At 40.4% G+C, this 22,941-nt stretch overlaps 1 protein-coding gene across 4 annotated transcripts in view; it reads left to right on the top strand.

Moving 5' to 3' along the window:
• pcsk5b (proprotein convertase subtilisin/kexin type 5b) overlaps positions 1-22,941 on the top strand; it is a 254,563-nt gene that overhangs the window by 141,028 nt on the left and 90,594 nt on the right. For 3 of the 4 annotated variants that reach the window (XM_078396247.1, XM_078396243.1, XM_078396242.1), the window contains exons 13-18: positions 3,598-3,734; positions 8,920-9,039; positions 12,403-12,541; positions 16,854-17,047; positions 18,753-18,837; positions 20,197-20,300. In XM_078396247.1, the coding sequence (XP_078252373.1) occupies positions 3,598-3,734; positions 8,920-9,039; positions 12,403-12,541; positions 16,854-17,047; positions 18,753-18,837; positions 20,197-20,300 (779 nt within the window). The remainder of the gene's footprint in view (positions 1-3,597; positions 3,735-8,919; positions 9,040-12,402; positions 12,542-16,853; positions 17,048-18,752; positions 18,838-20,196; positions 20,301-22,941) is intronic. The other variant, XM_078396244.1, reaches the window with a different exon arrangement.

Below are 22,941 nucleotides of genomic sequence, written 5' to 3'. Positions count from 1 at the left end.
TTGTCTAACATTTGCAGGTGCAGAACAGTCAAAGGCCTACTACTGTGTTGAAACTGGTCTTGTTAAAAATATTCCACTCCATTAGCACACCGTATACAGGCTGCTTGCGTGCAACTTCACTGGGTCGGAAGCTCTTAATAAATTGAACCCTGCTGGGTGGGTTGTGCAGCCACAGGCATATTGAGCCTGTTGTGTAGACAGCATGACCAATGCGAATAGCCCTAAGTTGATTGTAAAGTATAATATAAGTGTAGGTTTTATTCAATTAATATACACAAACTGGTATGGCTTCTGCAAACAACTGCAAGAAGGAATGGTTCCCAGGCCAATAAGCTTATGCCGTTTATGCAATGTGTTTTATTGCCCAGTATTTTTTCTTGTTTAGTAATGTAAAGCAAATACAAAATGTTTTAATTTTTTAATTAATCACGTTTTTTGCCCTTTGATGTTCATATAGCATTTGTAGTCTTATTAACCTTGACTTTCTCTTCGTTCCTCTTTTTGTTTTGTGAATATTTCCTTTTCATCGGCCATTTGTGATATTAGTGCTTCAGAGTTAGGTTGACATCATTGAACATAAGCTAATAGAAATCAAATTATGTTTACTATAATCTAATATAAAACATAATTTGTCTCTGGTTAAAAGCTTCCAATTGTCAGGTGCGTTTAACCTTGTGCACAGAATGGAGACTTTGACAACATTGGGGAAATGGCTTAATCTGGAAGGAACGTTATTAGGTTGAAAATGTGTGTTCAAAATTAAAAGCTTTTCACTATTGTGCAGCAGCCTTGTTAAAACTTTGAACCAGCTTCACAATGATAGAAAAAAGTCATAGAAATAAAAGTCATATCAATGATTTGTATGTGAATGGACAAAGCAAGAATAAATTTGCAGATGGTATTAAAGTGGGTGTTAGTGCAGGTGGTGAAGATGGCTCTCAAAAATTACACCAGGCTCTTGATCAGGTGGGCTAAGGAATGGCTAATGTAGTGGAAAGCAGATGAGTGTGAGTTGGTGCATTCTGGGAAGTCAAACCAGAGCAGGACCTTCACAGTGAATGGTCGGGCCCTGGGGGGTGTTCGAGAGCAGAGGGATCTAGGAGTACAGATGCATGGTTCCCTAAAAGTGGTGTCACAGGTAGGTTGGGTGGTCAAAGAGGTTTTTGGTACATTGGCCTTAATCAGTCAGAGTACTGAGTGTGAGTAGGTTAATGTGTGCATCTGTAGAAGTTTGTAAGGGACATTGGAGACACACTCAGTCTCCCTCAGTCTCCCAAGGAAGTAGATGTAGAAACATAGAAAAACATAGAAAATAGGTGCAGGAGAAGGCCATTTGGCCCTTCGAGCCAGCACCGCCATTCATTGTGATCATGGCTGATCATCCACAGTCAGTAACCCGTGTCTGCCTCATCCCTATATCCCTTGAATCCTCTAGCCCCTAGAGAACTCTTTTAAATTCATCCAGTGAATTGGCCTCTACTGCCTTCTGTGGCAGAGAATTCCACAAATTCACAACTCTCTGGGTGAAAAGGTTTTTTCTCACCTCAGTTTTAAATGGCCTCCCCTTTATTAGAGATATCAGTGTGCCGCCTTGGCTATCACTTCACTATAGTTGGTCCATGACAGGTAATTGATAATATTAATGCCAAGGATCTTGAAGCTCTCAATCATTTATTTTTCTGCACCAGTAATGCTGATAGCGGCATGTACTCAACCATGTTTTCTGAAGTCCTTAATGGGCTTTTTTGTCTTGCTGACATTGAGGGAGAGGTTCTTTGCCTGGCTCTATCTCCTTCCTGTATACCATCTCATCATTGTTCATGATCCGGCCCACCACAGTGGTGTCATCTGCAAACTTGGTGATGGAGTTAGTGCTGAATTTTGCCACACTGTCCTGAGTGTATAACGGGTATAGTAGGCAACTGAGAATGCAACCTTGCAGGGCACTGGTGTTGAGAATTATTGTGGAGAAGGTGTTGTCGCCTATTCTTGCTCATTATGATCTGTGGAAGAATAGGAGTTCCAATACCACAGTAGTAGATGGAGAAAATATATTCATGTATTCCCAGATTTTTCGATGCATCCCTTAGATAGAGGCACGACATAGAAACATAGAAAGTAGGCCATTTGGCCCTTGGAGCCAGCACCACCGTTAAATATGATCATGGCTGATCATCCAGAATCAGTACCAAGTTTCTGCTTTTTCCCCATATCCCTTGATCCCCTTAGCCCCAAGAGCTATATCTAACTTTCTCTTGAAAACATCCAGTGAATTGGCCTCCAGTGTCTTCTGTGGCAGAGAATTCCACAAATTCATAACCCTCTGGCTGAAAAGGTTTTTCATCTTCTCGGTCCTCAATGGCCTACCCCTTATTCTTAAACTGCGACCCCTGGTTCTGGACTCCCCCAATATGGGGAACATTTTTCCTGCATCTAGCCTGTCCAATCCCTTAAGAATTTTATATGTTTCTAAGAGGTCCCCTCTAAATTCCAGTGAATATAAGCCCAGTCGATCCATTCTTTCGACATATGTCAGTCCTGCCATCCCGGGAATTAACCTGGTGAACCTACTCTGCACTCCCTCAAAAGCAAGAATGACCTTCCTCAAGTTAGGAGACCAAACTAGCACACAATTCTCCAGGTGCGGTCTCACCAGGGCCCTGTACAACTCAGTAGGACCTCCTTGCTCCTATACTCAAATCGTCTCGTTATGAAGGCCAACATGCCATTTGCTTTCTTCACTGCCTGCTGTGCCTACATGTTTACTTTCAGGAATGATGTACAAGGACACCCAGGTCTCGTTGCACTTCCCCTTTTCCTAATCTGACACCATTCAGATAATAATCTACCTTCCTGTTCTTGCCACCAAAGTGGATAACCTCACATTTATCTATGTTATACTGCATCTACCATGCATCTGCCCACCCACCCAACCTATCCAAGTCACCCTGCAACCTTATACATCCTCCTCGCAGCTCACACTATCATCCAGCTTTGTCATCCGCAAACTTGGAGATGTTTGCCACCCTCCAGTCTGCCTGCATCTCACCTGCATCTAATGATGATTTGTAATGTTATGTGTCTGTAACACTAGATATTGACGCATCTAATGTGTGAATAGAGCCAGTCATATGGTCATTCCATGCTTTATAACTCTGGGTCTATTGACACATTGGAACATGTTGCTTTTGTTAATTTTGGTTAATCTTAAATAGCTGCATAGCAAGGGGTTCTGGAACATAAATTAGCTTTACCTGTATTAGATTTAAACATATTTTAGAGGAAAAACCTTATTTAGTTCAAATTACCACATTTTGTTACATTTTAAAGTGATCTACATTATTACATTTTATAAACTATAACACTTGGACCAACTGTGCTGCCTCTATCTCTAAAATTTATGATTGTGCCTAAATATACAAAGGGAAGCTTAAAGACACCTTGAAATTTGTGGGGCAACCAGCCCTTAAAGGTCCATTTTTGCAACTTCCGTGCTTACAGTGTAGAATATTGCAACTGGTAATCTATGTCTGCCCTTTGAGAAAGAATACTCCTTTTGTGTTTCTTAATTTTTTTTTTCTTTTCCCTTCATTCTAGGTTGTTCGATCATTCCATGGAAGGTTTCAAGAGTTGGGAATTCATGACTACTCATTGTTGGGGTGAAAAGGCGGCAGGTGACTGGTTACTTGAAATCCACGACAATCCTTCCCAGCTCCGAAACTTCAAAACACCAGGTAGTCACTGTAAAAATTTATAAATGACTTCACATTGCCTTTCTTTACACAAATATCAAAATGTTACAAAATGGTGCCTTGCTTGGTACTTGGACTGCAATCCCGGGGTCAAGAGTATGAGTGGAATTGTGTAATTGCAGCATTATAGCTATGAGCAGTCAGCCTCCTGTGCTGAGAACCTGGTTAAGGGCTCAGCCCTTTGCTGGTGTTCCCAAAACCATGAGAATTGTTTGAATCATATAGTATAAGAAAATAACTGCAGATGCTGGTACAAATTGAAGGTATTTATTCACAAAATACTGGAGTAACTCAGCAGGTCAGGCAGCTTCTCGGGAGAGAAGGAATGGGTGACGTTTCGGGTCGAAACCCTTCTTCACACCCATTGTTTGAATCATGTTGCAATGAGATCAGTGCATGTGGGGTGAGTCATCTCTACACATTGAGAACATTGGACTTTGTCCATGCAATAACGCTGAGAACTTTATTCTGCATTCCGTATCGTCCCCTTTGCTCTATCTACTGTTCTTGAGTTTGACTTGATTGTATTAATGTATGGTATATCCGATCTGTTTTGATAGCATGCAAAATTACACTTTTCTCTACCTCTGTTACTTGACAGTAATAAACATAAACCAAGGAAGCATTGTGCAAAGGCTGCCCATGAGTAATAATCATACAGCATGGAAACAGGTCATTTGGCCGACCTTGCTCACACTGACCAAGAGACCCCATCTGCACGAGTCCAAAGTGCTCACGTTTGGCCCATGTCCCTCTAAATCTTTCCTATCCATCTACCCCTCCAAATGTCCTTGAAATGTTGTTATAATATCTGCCTCAATTACGTGCTCTGCCAGCTTGTTCCATATACCCAACTCACTGTGTTGGAAAAAGTTGTTCCAACATCCTATTAAATCCTATTAAATCTTTCCATCTCGGCTTAAACCTATATCCTCTGGTTCTTGATTACCCTAATCTTGGTAAAAGATGTTGCATTCAATGCATATGTATCTTATCCCTCAGAATTCCTTAAATCGAGACACAACGTTAGCCACCCTTGGTCTTCCTGCACCTCACCTGTGTCTAATGATGATTCATATATCTCAACCTAGATGCCTGCAATTTCTTCTCTAGCTTCCCACAGTGCCCTTAGATATATCTGATCAGGCCTGGGAGATCAATTGTAATACAGACTAACAATAGACAATAGGTGCAGGAGTAGGCCATTCGGCCCTTCGAGCCAGCACCACCATTCAATGTGATCATGGCTGATCATTCACAATCAGTACCCCGTTCCTGCCTTCTCCCCACACCCCCTGACTCCGCTTTCTTTAAGAGCTCTATCTAGCTCTCTCTTGAAAGCATCCAGAGAATTGGCCTCCTTAAGCCATCTCCACCATCTCCATTAACTGTACTGAGTTCCTCAGCCTTCATGTGTAGGAAGGAACTGCAGATGCTACTGTAAACCGAAGATAGACACAAAATGCTGGAGTAACTCAGCATCTCTGGAGAGAAGGAATGGGTGACGTTTTGGGTCAGACCCTTCATACTAGGCTCCAGCGTTTTGTGTCTATCCCCTTTCATGTCTTTCTCAATGGTATAACAGAGGAGAAATATTCATTGAGGATCTAGCCCATCTGTGGCTCCACATTAGAGCTGACCACTTTGGCTTCTGAGGAGCCCTAATCTCTGTCTAGTTATTCTTTCCCTTAATGTACAGAGAATTTCTTTGTATTTTCTTTATTATCTGCCAGAGCTATCTCCTGCTCCCTTTTTGCCCTTCTTATTTCCTCCTTAAGTGTCCTCAGTTCCCAAATCTCCTCGAGAGATACGTTTGATCCCAGCTGTCGATACCTGTCCCATGTCTTTTTTTCCAGATCAAAGCCTCAATTTCTTTCATAATTTTAGCTTCTTTATTCCCACCAGCCTTGCCCTTCATTCTAACAAGAACACGCATGCCCTGAACTCTAGTCATGACGCTTTTAAAAGCCTTCCACTTGTTGGACGTTTCTGGGCTTTGCCCACAAACAACCTGCTCCTATTGACTTTAGCACGTTCCTGTGCTAAATCCATCAAGAATCCCCTTGCCCCGATTCAAAATTTTAATTGTGGTCTTGCCCTGTCTTTCTCCATAACTATTTTAAAGCTACTTACTATTTTACAAAAGCCAATTAACCTACAAACCTGTACATCAAACAAAATGGGAGGAAACCGGAGGGAGAAAACGCATGCGGTCACAGAGAATGTACAAAATCCATACAGACAGTACACTTAGTCAGGTATTTATTCACAAAATGCTGGAGTAACTCAGCAGGTCAGGCAGCATCTCAGGAGAGAAGGAATGGGCGACGTTTCGGGTTGAGACCCTTCCTCGGACTGAGTCAGGTCTCTACCGCTGTAAGGCAGCAACTCTACTGCTGCGTCTCTGTGCCGCCACAATACATGAAGTTGTGATGCCTGTCCCAGGCAATGGATCCATTCATTGTGTGCAGCCAAGCTCCACGATTCAGCATAATGTGGGCACATTGTGCAGCTCAGCCAGCCCCTGGACTTTGCCTCGGTGATTGCATCGACCTGTGTGGCAATGAACCACCGTCGATTGATGCGAGTTTTTGCAGAGGGCAAGGATTAACAGCAGGTTCCCAGCACTGTACAACATGCTGCCTCAACAAAACAGGTCTGGTTGTTTACTCCTGCTCTTCTTTTCTTCTTTTTAATGACACACCTGTGCGTGTTCAGAGTCCAAGACCAAGGGCACTTTGACCCATTAGTATTCTGCAGGGTAGTGCTAACGAGAAATTTCATTGCACCCTGGTGTATATGACAATGAAAAAAAAATCTGAAACGGGGAACAAAAAGCTCGGGTGTTGATTAAATTAAATGTAAGTGTGTACAAAGATTTGGCAACACCGCCAACAATCTTAAAATGGTTTCCATCGATCAAAAATGGTGTGTGTTGGGTTCCAGTTGCCTTCAAAGTCACAATATGCCCAACAGGAGGGTGGACAGATTGGCAGCCCTATTATCCTTTGCAGAACATAACTTTACTTGCAGAAGTGACAGAAACACAAGAGCAGCTCTGTTGGCGCAAATTCTCATCAGAAATGTGTGCGTCAAGGGGAAATGGAAATAAATAAGGTTACTTCCTCTGGTGAATGGGTTAAACCTCAAATGTTTAATTAGTTCTGGGTGCACCTGATCATGAGCGTGTGCATTACATCAAAACTACGGACAGGTCTAATTTCAATCCCTCGGGCACGGCACAGTTTCCTGGATAATTTCTTCCAGAGTATTTCAGAATGTGTTATTAATCACATTAGATCTGTTTATTTTCAGCCACTACTTTGAGCATTAGCCTTTGATCCAAATAATTTAACTTGATAGTGGTTATGTGTTGAGTCAGATTCTTTTGTTTTTGCCATTTTTACATTAATTCTCTAAATCAGGTACCAAATGGTAAACCTTTGAAGCCATTAAGGGGTTGCTTCAGTTGGATTTTTTTTTTTTTTTTTAAACTGGAAGAATGCAACATTTGGGTAAAGATACACAAAATGCAAATCACTTTGGCCAGAAATGGTTTTAATTACCTATATGGAAAACCTCTTTTCCTAATTCCAGATTGTTAGTGTATCAGTATCTATATACAATTTATACAAAATGATATTGAGGTATGGCACAGTCGTTTTGTGGTAATTTTGCAATGTGCGATCTAAATTTCTTTGTAGCCGTTTTGGCCCTGCTGTGTGCTGTCATGGAAGCTTGGATTGCTAATGTAACCTGGAATAATGTCCTATGCCAGAAGAAAATAAGAAAGAGGGGCAGGAATAGGCCATTCATTGCCACTTTCCTGCATTGACTCCATATCCAAATTATAAAAGGACTGGACAAGCTTGATGCTGGAAAAATGTTCCCAATGTTGGGGTAGTCCAGAACCAGTCTTAGAATAAATGTGAGGCCATTTAAAACTGAGGTGAGAAGGAACTTTTTCACCCAGAGAGTTGTGAATTTGTGGAATTCTCTGCCACAGAGGCCAAATCACTGGATGAATTTAAGAGAGTTTTAAATAGAGCTATGGGGGCTAGTGGAATCAAGGGATATGGGGAGAGGTTAGGTACAGGTTACTGATTGCAGATGATCAGCCATGATCACAATGAATGGCGGTGCTGGCTCGAAGGGCCAAATGGCCGCCTCCTGCACCTATTTTCTATGTTTCTACATCCCTGGATTCCAGTAATATCTGGAACTTCTGACTTGAAATTAGTGAGAGATTTACTATCTCTTTGGGTGCAGATCTTTTTTTAAAAACGTTCTCCTAAATGGCTGTTTGCCTATTCCCAGACCGATTCATGCTTCCACACATCCCGGCAAGGGGAAATTTCATCCTTGCATCTGCATCTTTGTTCTTGTACTCAAATCAGGTTTAAAATAAAGACCAACATAAGTTGTGTTGCTAATTGCATGCTGTGCGAGTGCTATTCTTTGAAACACAAGTAATCCATAGTACAGGAACGTTAATCACATGCTATCGGTCTTGCAAATCAGGTGATCATTTGTGGAACAGATTGCATCCATTTCAAGAAAGCATTTATTAGAAGCGTTGTACTTCAAAATTAAGCTTCGTTCACTTATGTTCTGTACTTTAATGCTTTAATCCCCACTGTCCCATATTTTCACTGAATGCTTGATTTAACGGTCATGGAGAATAAATAAATTTAGAGATGGATGTAAACATGGAAAGGATTTTAGTTTGAGATTGATGTTTTGAGGAAGAATCTAAGAGGAATTGGTTTTGCAGAATATTTGAACATGGAGTTTGACTTAAGGCCAAGCACTTTTTTCCAGTCTAAGTGAGTGGACGGTCATATATCGCCCGGGAGTGAGGTTTATATGGAGTGTAGAAAATGTCAGCGTCAGTCTTAATTTTGCCGGTGAATAGAATACAACACCCTTTCCATTATTCCCCTGTTCTTTAGAACGGAAATTCAATCAATGAAAACTTTTAATACTTGTTTTAGTACTTTTAGTATTTTAGTATCGGTTTCTAATAGTAAAAACATTACTATTCCATTGCAATATTCTTGTTTAGGATTTAATTGTTTAAAAAAATAATCAGTTTCATATATATGTACTTCAGAATAGGTGTGTTGTTAGAACATATGTCATAACATATTGTGATCATACTTTTTAGGAAAACTGAAGGAATGGTCTCTTGTACTTCATGGTACATCTACACATCCGTATGCATGTCAGCCTAAACCACGATCCAGCCCAGATGAGGTCACAGATGATTACACAGATGAGCAGGCTGGTAAGTTGCAAAATATTGTTGGGAACGCATATATCTGTAATTTTAGCCCATGAGTGGTAAAAGTCCATGGCAATTTACATCTCTTTTCCTTTCACCTTGATTTCTACCTTTAATTGAACAAACGTTTCACTAATTTGATAGCATAGAATGGTATTCATTTAGATTGTCAGAGTTTTGCTACTTTTAACTAAATTAATTAGGAGATGGGAAGTCTTTGTATTCTTAATACACCCACTGATGTTAATTGTAGGATACAGTTGCTGAAATTCCCAGAAAAGAATTGAATTTAACATTGCCACCAAAGTATGTCCCTTTTCTTTGTTAAATGAAAAATGTTGTACCTATGATGCATTGGACTTTCCTTTATGAACTAGACTAGAATATAGAAATGTATACATTCCAGTGGGACAGTCAGACTGGGAGTAACTGAAGAAACAAAACTTTTGCCCTGAAATATTTTTCTTCAGTTACTCCCAGTCCTACTGTTTCCAGCTTCCTCTGTTTAATTTCAATGTAGAATTTACATTTCAGCTGGCATTCATATGAACACACACAATTTTTTTAAATATTGCATGACTTTGGATGTGACCCATGTTAGTGGATAGTAAATAGTTTTTTCTTAGAGATGTTAAACTTGCTAGTCTATTATATTGGTATCCTGTGTTTTGTTCTTGTTAATCTTGACTACATTGTTGTCAAATGCCTCTGTGTACAGACCTGGCCATCACTGACACAAAGTTATTGAGAGCTGCCGCCTTGAACTATTGCAGGCCATGTAGTGAAGGTACCTCCATCATTGGTAGAAAATTCCAGGATGAACCTGCTTGATACAGGCAGGGCATCCGTTTCCAAGTCAGTGTGGTGCGTGACTCGGAGATGGTGATGTTTGCAGTCCAAGAATCATAGATATTTATGATACAGACAGATGCCATTCAACATATCATATCCATATTGGCCATATCCATTTTGGGTTAATCCCACTTCCCAACCTTGATCATAGGACCTGTGGATCAGAGCTCTTGGAGTGCTTGGCCAGGGACTTATTGAATGTTGTGGGTTTTGTGCCTTCACCATTCTTTCAGGCTGTAAGTTTCAGACCCTGCGCAATTTAATTATTTCATATCCCCCTTCCAATCCTTGTACCAATTAAGCTCAACTGTTGTAAGATTACTGGCATCTCTGCTAAGGGTTGTAGAGTATCATCTTGCATTGCAGAGCCCCACAGTATATATTTATTCCGTCACTAAAATGTTCATCAATCATTGGAATTGACATTGTTCCACAAAGCCTATGCTTCTTTTTCCATAGAGTTTACCATTTACCCTTGGATCCCGTGATAAGAGAATACACTGTAAATGGTGAAAACAGGAAGAAGCATGTCCTTAAACCATTGACGAAAGTAGGACGCTGCGGAAAAAAAAAGAAATTAAAACTAGCCCTGCTTATCTCCTTTAAACATTGCCCCTCTCACCTTAAAGCTATACCCTCTAATCTATGATATTTCTACCTGGGGGAAGAAGGTCTACCTTATCTATGCCTCTCATCATTTTATATGCTTCTATCAAGTCACTCTACAACCTCTGGCATACAGAGAAAACAATCCAAGTCTGTCCAACCTGTCCCTGCAGCTAATACTCCCTAATCCAAGCATCATTCTGGTAAATCTCATCTGCATGCTTTCCAAAACCTCCGTGTCCTTTCTGTAATGGGAAATCCAAAACTGCATGCCATACAGCCAATCTAAAATCAATATAAAGTTGCATCGTGATTTCCTGACTCTTATTCTCAATGCCCCATCCTATGAAAGCAAGCATGCAACATACTTTCTCTCTTCCAGCTTGATTTCACCCCCCCCCCCCCCCCCCCCCCAACAAACAGTCTGAAGAAGAAACGTCACCTAGGTAACATTAGCCACTACCCAACCCTCAGGTCCTGGTCTGTGGCTAGATAGAGAAGATTCAAAGATCTACGTCAAGGCTCTCACAATCTCCCCTCTTCGTTCCCTAAATAACCTGGGAGCGATCCCATCAGGTCCTGCGGATTTATCTACCTTGATGCTCTTCAAGAGCCCCAACACCACCACGTTCTTGGTCTTAAATTACCCTTGCATATTTGTATTCTCCATACTGATCTTGCTGTTCTCCATGTCTTTCTCCTTAGTGAAAATGAACACAAAATACTCATTTAACACCTCCCCCAGATTCCAAACACACATTGCCTCCTTTATCCTTGACCGATCCTAATTTCCCCCTGGTACTCTCTTGTTTTTAATGTAGTTACAGTATAAAAGGCATTGAGATTTTCTTTAATCTGACTGGCCAATGCCATTTTGTGGCCTCTTTCAAACATCCGCTTGCTTTCTTTACTCGTTATATTTCTCAAAGACCTGTGATTCCATCCTCTTCCATCAACTGGCCTTTAAATGACTCCCTCATGTCAGTAGTGGACTTGGCCCAATAACAACTGCTCTCTTTGTGCCCTCCCGAGCTCCTGCCTAATGTAACTGCAGAAAGATCTCTCGAGCTGAAGATAACATTAGTTAGATCATAGATGGACTGCATTATGTGGGTTTAGGCCACTATTTGAAGGATATGATAACACCAGAGAGGATGCAGAGGAAGTTTAAAAGGCTGATGCCAGGATTGGAGATTTATAATTAAGGTTGCGGAGTTCCAATCCACCTTCTGCATTATGGACATCTTAAATCCTCATAACTACGAAGATGTAATTGATCTAATCTGTGCTCAAAATGAGAATTAAATCTTTAATCTTTTGATGGACAATAAATGATATGAGAAGCATATAAGATCATATTAGTTTATCAGCATGTAATATCTGATGCTGAGTACTAACAAAATATTTTGTCAGTGATTAATTTGATTTCCTTTGAGTAGATGTTCATAAGTTTCTATTTTTGAATATAGGAGACAAGCCTGTTGCTGTTTCGGAGTCCACTATTTTACCAAAGCTTTAAGGCTAATGCACTGATTATGTATAACCAGGATCTGAAATACTGTTTGGCAAATAAGAATTAAATATTTTTCATCAAACGGCTATAAGCAGATTCACATACCATAAATGTGCTGTCTTCTCCATGATTAAAGCTGCCATACAGTTATTTGAATAAGTTACTTATTCCAATATTAGATGAAAATGCAAACTTAACTTTTAACTCTTTTTCAAGTCCAGTCACAGCTATTCTATAAAGCTGATTCTATCCCCAATATTTTTCATCTTGAAAGGTGCCATTGGGGCTGACTGTGCATTAATGCAAAATGGAAAAAAAACCTCAGCATGTTTTCTTATAGAATTCATTCACAACTTGCCTGTTTAAGATTTCTAAATAAAGTGTTGCTTCTCTAGACAAAAGTGAGATCAAGCACCAAAACTTTCATTGTTTAGGACCCTGTGACATTGAATGTCAAAATGGCTGTGAAGGACCTGGACCTCACCAATGCATTGATTGTGTGCATTACTTCCTCAAGTTTAAAAATAACACCAGGTAAGCCAATTTTTTTTTAAGATGCATTAAAAACATTTAAGAATTCATTATTATCACAGATGAAGTTATAAATATCAAATCATGAAAAGTCAAAGGTTTTCATATTCACTTGGCGTATAGGACAATGCACAGCAGATCTTCGCCAGTTGTTTCAGAAAATTGCATCTGGTGTGCCAGGTTTTGTTACGCAATTCCTGACTCTATTTCATTGGAGCTCAGTTGCTCGGCACTACAATCACTGAAATGTTCCACCTAAAATATCAATGTAAAATTCTGTTACCATTACTTGCATTTTCTATTTCTGGACATTGTCATAAGCTTTAACTTTAAATATCTCAGATCTTTACCAGAAAGGTTATAATAGTGCCTTTGAAGACATTTGTTTTTTTCTTCTTAGAAAGCTTATTGCATGGATGGAAGCCACTGGGCCATTAAATCTGTGTTGGCTCCGTGCAACTACAATCCAGCTAGCCTCCCTTCGTGCCCTGCTCCCAGAAGCCTGATAATTCTTCATTTCAAATACTTGCCCAGTTCCCTTTTAAAAACCTTCATTGAATCTGACTCTTCTCACAGTGAAGTCCAGATTCCTACCACTTGCTGTTTTTTAGTTTTTAAAACTAATGGCATTCTTTTTGTAATTTTTGATACTTTTCCCAAGCACTTTCATTCTTTATTCTCTGATTCTCCACCCATCCGAGAATGGGGAGGGGGTTGGGTGTGTTCATTGCTGGACTTCTCCTTCCAGTGCCGACACAGCAAAGGTTTATTCCTTGAGATATGCGTTTAGGCAGTATCTAATTGAATGCATTTTAGGAAATCTAACTCCACTGTCTACTGGTTTTCACCTTGGCTGTTCTGCTTATTACAATCTTAAATTCTAACTTTTGCCAACTTCTCAAAATCCATTTTACCTTTCCAAAGTAACGTATAATATTCTTCATATATTCTAGTATTTTCTGATAACAGCTGTCAGGCTAAACCTATCTATGGTTTTCTCTGTCCTTTCCTGAATAGTAGGTTGACCTTTTTCATTTTCAAGCCATTGGAGCTATCCACATCAACATACTTCCTCTGTAGCATCCTCTTTGCCCTCCATCGATTGCAACCCAACAGGCACAAGGATTTTGTCAACGTTGTCTCTCAAATTTCTTCAATTCCCCTTTCTCCCTAGATGCCAAGTTACCCACTAATTTCCCAAGCGACTTTTGTTTACAGATTCAAAATCTGTACCTTTCCAACCTTTCCTTGTACCTCATAATAATTTTTGCCATTCTCCGCCTCCAACAGATCCATCTTTGCTTCACATATTTTTTTAAACCAATTTATTGAATCTCTTTTTCTCTTTTTGCTTGTTTATTTTCTTTTCTTTCAATATTTAATCATCCTTTTTTGAATACTGCAATCCTCTCAATCTTCGCGTTTGCTAACTTTTCCAGCAATGTTATAAATTCATCTGTATTTGTCCTTTGACTTCCTGGTGCCATTAATGTTCATTAATTTGTGGTTTATTTTTTATTTCCTTGCACGTTTGCTTTTGCTTATGTCCACCATTTCTCACGGGTATCACATTTCTCAAATTACCTTAGTTAAACTCTGTCGGCATGAAAGACTATGGTCAAATTTAAATCCCGAAATGAATCATTCCACTCGTTCATTCATTCCAGTTTTTTAAATGTACCAGCTTCAATTTAGAAGGTTTAAATTTAACTTCCTCCAAAAAAAGATGTTAGTAACTAAGTAAATGTAGATGGCAGTGAAATATCCCATTTCTGAGAATGCAATTTCATTAGTTGGTCATTAATTATGGAGAAAATAAATTACATGCTTTATTAAGCTGAAATTGCGTCTCCAAATGTTTACTTTCAATTATCCCATGAAAATCCATTTTGAAGAATGAGCCGATGTGATTTGTTTATCCTGGTGCACAAAAATATGAAGTCAGTCAGTACTGTAAGAAATTTTAATAAAGCCATTATCCAATTTGGACTTTGTACAGTTGATCCAATGGAGTGCTGGGTTATATATTGGCAATATACATTTGTAGATATGGCCCTAAGTCATCTTAATGCACCAATATAATGCTGTTTGAAATTCTTCAGTTCTTGGCCTCTAAGAAACTGAATCAGATTAGTTTATTATATACACCTGGGTGCAATGAAACTCCCTGTTCACATAAAGCTCACAGAGCAAGCAGTATATTTTCAGTAATGTTAAATACAACAATAAATAAAGGACGTGTTCCAAGCAGCAGAATGGGGTAAGAACCAGTGCTGTATGAAGTAGTGCAGAAAATATTAAAATACAATAATGGAAAAAACAATTGAGGTAGAGTTAAAAGTAAGTCTAGTGACAGCACCTCATAAGGCGATGTGAAAGAGGTTATTTTTTTCAGGTCTGATAGCCAAGGGGGAAAAGCTGCGTTTGTCCGGTCATTTGAGCTCCTGTGTCTTCTCCCAGAAGATAGAAGAGAGACAAAGGAATGGCGAGGGTGACAGGCATATTTGAGAACGCTTCAAACCATCCTGGTGCAGTGCATGTTGCTGATGGACTCGATGGAAAGACATGAGCCTGTGATGGATGAGGTTGTGTTCACCACTACAAGTTCAAATAGTAGTGGTGAACACAACCTCATGACAGAGGATTTGTCATACCTAACTGAGATGCATCTCATCAAAATACTTTATATGGTGCATCTGTAGAAGTTTGCTCACAGGAGCAGATTTAGGCCATTCTACCCATCCAGTCTACTTTGCCATCCTCGGAGTCTGGCATGGTGGCGCGGCGGTAGCATTGTCGCCTTACAGCGCCAGACACTTGTGTTCCATCCTGACTGTGGGTGCTGTCTGTACGGAGCTTCGACGTTCTTCCTGTGACCTGCGTGGGTTTTCCTCGGGTGCTCTGTGTTTCCTCCCAAAGACGTACAGGTTTGTAAGCTAATTGACTAGTAAAATTGTAAATTGGTCCTAATGTGTGTAGGATAGTGTTAATGTGATGGTCATCGCGGACTTGGTGGGCCGGAGGGCCAGTTTCTGTGCTATATCTCTAAACTACACTAAACTCACGGACATGTCAAATCTGCTCAGATACCTAAGAAAATAAATCTGCTGATGCACTTTCTTGATCATTGTGAAGGGATCATGGTCGGTTGCTGACAATACTGATACTTAGCAACACAAAATTGTTGACCATCTCTACAGCAACTCCATCAATGGAGTTGTCTTCACCCCCTCACGTCCTTGGGTCAACAACCAACTCTTACATCATATTAAGGGCTAGGTTGTTGGCTTGACACCATGACACAAAGGTCTCGATCTCTTTCCTGTACTTAATCCTGTTGTTGTAGATCTGACTGCCGACAGCGGTTTCATCAGCAAATTTAAAGATTGAGCTGGCTTTGTCATTGGCCACGCAGTCATGGATAGAGCAAGGGACTGAATGCACAACCCGGAAGGACACCAGTTTAGTTTATTTTTCGTTTGAAGATACTGCATGGAATCAGGCCCACTGAGTCCACACCGACCATCAATTACGCCATTAATACTGGTTCTATGTTATTTACTTTTGTATCCACTCCCTACTCATTTAAGGGCAATTTGCAAAGGCCAATTAACCTGTAAATCCATCTTTGGGATGTGGGAGGAAACTGGAGAACTGGAGGAAACCCACGTGATCAAAGGGGGAACAGGTGCAAACTCCACACAGACAGCACCTGAGGTCAGGAATGAACCTGGATCTCTAGTGCTGAGGCAGCAGGTCTATCAGCTGTATCATTGTGCCTCAACTAGTGTTGAGGGTCAAGATGGAGGAAGTGTTATGATCATTTCTAACTTAGTGAGGTCTGCTGGTCAGGATGTCTGAAGGCAGATGCAGATGGAGACCCCATGTCGAAGGTTTAGGAATTTAGATATGAACTTATGCAGTATGATGGTTTTGAGCTGTAGTCAATGAATAATTTGCCGACAGAGGTCCTTATTTTCAAGGTGATCTGGAGATGAATGTGGTGTAAGAGCAATGACATCCTCGGTACATTTATTTTTCCTGGATAAAAATTGCAATGAGTCTAGCTTGTCTGGGAGACTGGCAAAATATTTCAAAGCACTTCATTATGGTCAATGGTATTAGCTACTGGGCATTTCATTGAGAAAGGCCACTGTATTTTTTTTCAATTAAAACAATGGATGTTTCCTTGGAGGTGATATTATTGGAGCTTACTCGGTTCTGAGGGGGATTGATTATCTTTATTCTATGACTTTTTTTTCAAAAACAGTTTGAGATTTTAGTCTTAATTTAAGTTATTTTGCTTTAACTGCAGAACTTGCGTTCCTCAATGTCCAAGAGGATTCTTTGGTGATGAGAAGAAACGCTGTAAAAAATGCTGGTCCATCTGTGAGTCATGCATAGGGAGCCGCAACGACCAGTGCATTTCCTGCAAAAATGGCTACCACTTGAATGAAGAGACAAATTCCTGTATACCAAACTGCTTAGACCGCTTCTACCTAGACAAAGGTAAGATTTGATATCAAGAAAATAAAATAATTCCATTAGTTTTTGACGATTATTACAGAATTCTTAGGTAGTAAATATATCACTGGAATTGTAATCCAGAGACCAGGACTAACTAACTTTACCTCCCAATCTACTTGTGCTGACACCTTTAGTGAGCTATGAACTTGGACTCCAAGATCCCTTTTCGCATCAGTGCTGTAGGGTCTTGCCATCAACGCATTCAACCTCCCAAAGTGCACAACCTCTCACTTGCTCGGGTTAAACTCCATCTGCCATTTCTCCACCCATTTCTGCAGCTGATCTATATCCCACTCTATCTTCTCACTGGCTTCCTCACTGTCTGCATTTCCTTCAATTGTGTTGTTAGCGAACTTCCTCACCAACCCCTCACATTTATATCCAGTGGAAAAGAACTGCAGATGCTGGTTTAAATCGAAGGAGACACAAAATAATGGAGTAACTCAGCGGGACAGGCAGCATCTCTGGAGAGAAGGAATAAGTGACGTTTTGGGTCGAGACCCTTCTTGAGACTCTGAACATTTATATCCAGGTCATTTATGTAGGCAGAGGTCCCAGCATAATCTTAGATTTTTGCACAGCACTTGGTACGTTAATATAATTGACAAAATTGATTGAGAGGGGTAGTCAAATAATTGAAATGGAAAAAAAAAATGCAGATGCCAGAAGTCATAAGTGATAGTAGAATTAGGCCAGTCTACCCCACCGTTCAATCAGGACTGATCTATCTCTCCTAACTGCATTCTCCTGTCTTCTCCCCACAACCTCTGGCACCCGTACTAATCAAGAATCCATCCATCTCTTCCGTAAAAATATCCATTGACTTGGCCTCCACAGCTTTCTGTGAAAAATAATTCTACAGATTCACCACCCTCTGACTAAATAAATGCCCCCTCATCTCCTTCCTAAAGGAACGTCCTTTAATTCTGAGGCTATGACCGCTAGTCCTAGACTCTCCCACCAGTGGAAACATCCTCTTCACATCCACTCTATCCAAGCCTTTCACTATTCAGTACGTTTCAATTGGGTCCCCCCCTCATCCTTCTACTCTAAATGCGGCCTGACCAGCGCCTTATAGAGCCTCGGCACTCCACTAACTTCCACCCCCTGACTCTCTTGAATTTCTGGCACATTGCTGGTGTCTTCCACTGTGAAGACTGATGCAAAAAAGTTATTCAAGTCCTCTGCCTTTTCTTTATTCCCCTTTATCACTTCTCTTGCATCATTGTCCAGTAGTCCAACATCCACCCTTGCCTCTTCCTTACTCTTTATATAACTGAAGAAACTCTTGCTTTCCTCTTTTATATTAGTAGCTAGCTTACCTTCGAATTTCATCTTTTCTCCCCGTATTAACTTTTTAGTTACCTTCTGTTGTTCTTTGAAAGCTTCCCAATCTGACTTCCCACTAATCTTTGCAATGTTATATGCCTTTTAGTTTTATACTGCCCGTGACTTCCTTGAAAGAGAAACAGCTAATAGTGGAGATATTCAACGGGTCAGGCAGCATTTATGAAGAGCCAAAGTTTTGGGTCAATGATCTCTCATTAGAACCAGGAAAACTTAAAGAAATAGACAAATTCAGATCCAGCATTGGAAAAATCTCCTTGTCTAGTCATAATTTTTATGCCACTATTTCTCAAGCTTGTCTTCTTAATTTTGCTACATTGTTTTTTTGTATTTTTCTTAGGTAACAATGTGTGCAGAAGATGTAGTGAAGCCTGCAGGAAATGTAGTGCATTCCACCACTGTACAGAATGCATGTCAGGTTGGAGGTAAGAACATTGCACATAAAAGGAATTGGGTGGAGAAAGCTGAGCAATATCATGCCTCCGAGGTCATAGAAAACTTACGGAGCAAGGCCATTGAGAAAAAAGAGCTCTCCAGCTTAATTCCACCATTCATAAGGTCATAAGTGATAGGAACAGAATTAGGCCTTTCAGCCCATCAAGTCTACAGCGCCATTCAATCATGGCAGAACTATCTCTCCCTCCTAACCCCATTCTCCCACCTTCTCCGCATAACCCTTGGCACCCCTAGATGTATAGCCCTATGTATTAGTCTTTCAAGTACATGTCCAAGTAATTTTAAAATATTCTTGAATAACTATGGAAATCTTCAAATTGATGTTATCTGTAGTCATGTTATCACAATTAGTCCGTTTACTTTACAGAAGTTTAACTTTATATGTTGATAGTCAACCAGTCTGAGGATGTAAAAACATTGACCTTGTAGTCAATTTTGGTATGTATGACCACATTTATTTCTTGCTGGTGGAGGAATTCAGTGGGTCAGGCAGCATCTGTGGAGGAAAGTTTCAGGACTGTTTATCCAGTCCATTTTCCAGCATCAATGAAGGAAAATAGACTGGATGAAGTGTCTTGAAACATTGTGTCTATTTTCCTGCACCGATGCTTACTGACCCATTGAGTTCCTCCAGCATCTCTCTGTTTTGCTACAGTTCCCCACATCTGCTGTCTCGTGTCTGCATTTATTTTTTGTTAGTTCATTAACATTGAATGTATCTGATCAAATGTATAAAATTAATTATGATTTGAAGATTATTTGCATTTTTGTGCAATTAGGGTGGTAAACTTGCAATTCACCATGAGATGCACAAAAGACTAGGTTTAATGCACAGACTGCTAAGTGACAATATGAAGGAAAGTGACAATAAATTATTTTTTGTGTCCTGATGGAATCTAAAATCATAAGTTCCCACATGAGGATATTGAATATGGGATCCAGATTGTTGATGATAATCTTCTCTTTTGATTCTATACTCTCATTTAATTTGGATTTCTGTGTTATTGTCACACATGGAATTGTTACATTTTTAGCACGTAGACTCGGACATGCCACCAAAACTCCTAAACCACTTCTTGCCACACATACCAGATAAAAAAAAATCCTGAAACTTCCTCCCTCCTGTTCTCCAATAATAAACATTGAATAAAGCAATTCAATCACACCAACTTTCTAACTTTACCAACCATATCCCTCCTAGGTAGTTGGCACTGACTTTCCAGTTCCAAAACTTTGTCTCTGTTTTTATTTCCCAGCCATTAAATACTTCAAATTGTGTTTCACTGTTGTCTCTGCATTGAGTAACATGTCTTCCTTGTCTTGATTAGGTTGCAGGGAGCAAAGTGCGTCTTAAACTGTGAAACTGGAACTTACTTTGATTCCCAGAGCAGGGAATGTGAGCAGTGTCCCTTGTCTTGTACAGCTTGTGCAGGTAACCTTTCTTCAAACATGTTCTGCTTCATTTTGGAGGGGGTAAGAAGCATTGGGATGGTTTGTTTTCCAAGGTGTACATTTGTCCTGTTTCACTGATCCAAATGGGCTAGTAGTTTCTGCCATTATAATGTCTAAATTTATTTTCTTTGGACAAATAAATATTTTGTATCGCAAGCTTAATATTGTGTTGAGCATAACTGTCTGAAGAAAAATATCGACCCTCACCCATTACTTCTCTCCAGAGATGCTGCCTTCTTGCTGAGTTACTCCAGTATTTTGTGTCTATCTTTGATTCTGTTGCCTTTTTACCATATTATTTCAGTTTGAAAGCTACAGGAATCTGCCTGTCAAGCAGATTATTTCACCTTTCCTGAGTAAATGCTTACTTTGTCCTTTTTCTTCTCCTTTCCACCTCTGTGCAGTCCAGTTGAAGTTTATTTCATTTTGCCTCTTCATTCCCCACTCTTCTCCACAAATTTCACCATAACTAAACTGGTTTACACTGTAAATAGCCTGTGCACAAGTGCAAGGTCCTTCACAACAATATCCACCAAATTATCTGGCCAATGTTTTTGCATCTTAGACTTACTGTAATTTTATGTAGGTAAAAATTCCATGTTATTGCCTGCAGATTGCTATAAAGACAATCTAACTATTGGTCTGAAGAAGGGTCTCGACCCGAAACGTCGCCCATTCCTTCTCTCTTGAGATGCTGCCTGACCTGAGTTACTCCAGCATTTTGTGAATAAATTGGTTGCTGGTATTTTTAGATCAGATCAGAAGGTTATGTTCCAGTCTGCTATGAGATTTAAACACACAAATCCAGGTTGACACGCCAGCATTGAAGTCGTTCTGCATAATTGAAATGCTTTTAGCTGATACATTAAATTCAGGTTCTTTGTGTTCTCTCATGTTGAATATCACAAGTGACAGTCTTAAGGAAGATTAGGGATAAGCCCCGCTGTCCTGCCCATTTGTTATCCCTCTGCTAATGTCACATATTAAAAAAATAGATTATCAGGTGACTTGTATTGATATTTTTTGAGTGATTGAAAGACACAGCATGGAAACAGGCCCTTTGGCCTACCGAGTCCATACCAGCATGAATGACCTATTCATACTAGTTCTATGTTATCCCACTTTGGATCCACTCTCTACACTCCAAGAGCAATTTAGTGGCCAATTAACCACCAAACCCATTCATTCTTGGGATGTAAGAGGAAACCGGAGTACCTGCGGCTCAGTGGTGCAGCAGATAAAGCCTCTGCCTCACAGCTCCAGAGACCTGGGTTTGTTCCTGACTTCGGGTGCTGTCTGTGTAGAGTTTGTAAGTTCTCCCTGCGACCGTGTAGGTTTCCTCCCGGTGTGCTGTTTTTCTGCCATATCCCAGACATGTGGGTTTGTAGGTTAATTGGTCTTTAAGTATCTCTAAAACCCAAACAATGCTCCCAACCCATGGAGGAATTCTCGGGTTGTACTATCTACATGTTGTTTCAAGAAGCCCTCTTGGATACATTTCACAAATTCTGAGCACGTCAGTCAATATTGGGGAAATTATAAGTCACCCACTCAGCCAACCCTGTTATTTAAGCATCTTTGGGAAAGCTGTCTACAAATCTGTTCCTCTTTCTCCCATTTCCTATTGGGGGGCCTCTCAGCACAACTCTGTCAGAGTGCTTGCACCATTCTTATTTCTAAGCTCCACTCTTGCCACTTCAGCGGACAAACCATTCAGTATGTCCTACGAGTGCCGCTGTGACAGTCTCCCTGATTAGCAGAGCAACTCCTCCACCTCTTGCTTCCCTCTGGATCATATCCAAAACATCGAAAACTTGGAGCATTGAACTGCCAATTGTATCCCTTTCGCAACCATGTTTCTGCAATGGCCACAACATCATAGCACCGATCCCGGCTCGAGTTAATCTGCTTTCTCCACAATACTCTTCGCATTGAAATAAACACTTCAGCCCATCAGTGTAACCATATTCTTTCATCTATCCCTGCCTTCCCATCTCTAATTTCCAATTTCTGACCTACTACTCTGATTACCACCCCTCTGCCTCTCTTGTTTAAACCCTATCGAGTAGCAGTAACAAACCACCCTGCAAGGATATTGGATGCCCTCCGGTTCAGATGCAACATGTCCCTCTTGTGCTGGTCATCTTTGCCCCAAAAGCGATCCCAGTTGTCTAAATATCTGAATCTCTGCCTGCTGCACCAGCTCCTGAGCCTTGCCTTCATCTGTCCTATCTGCCTATTTCTACCCTCACTAGCACGTGGCACTGAGAGTAATCTGGAGATTACTATGCCTGGCGCTCTGCTTTTTAATCCTCTTCTTAACTCCCTCTATTCACTTCACAGGACCTCATCCCTTTTCCTACCCATGTCATTTGTGCCAACGTGCACAGTGACTTCCTGCTGCTCACCCTCCCCCTTGAGAATGTTCTGCAATCACTCGGAGACATCCTGAATAAAGGAGAGTAAAGATTTAAATTGATAGTCTGTTGACGAGTTAAATCTTATTTTTACACGAACCCAAGGTGATAATCTAAACAAATAGATTTGGATTATCACCTTGGGGTCCAGAGTTGATTCCTATCCAGCTTGTGGATGGGTTTCTGTTTGCAATTAAATGCAGA

This window comes from Rhinoraja longicauda, chromosome 3, assembly GCF_053455715.1.
Source record: "Rhinoraja longicauda isolate Sanriku21f chromosome 3, sRhiLon1.1, whole genome shotgun sequence".
NCBI lineage: Eukaryota > Metazoa > Chordata > Chondrichthyes > Rajiformes > Arhynchobatidae > Rhinoraja > Rhinoraja longicauda.
This window is presented reverse-complemented; position numbering and strand designations above follow the sequence as displayed.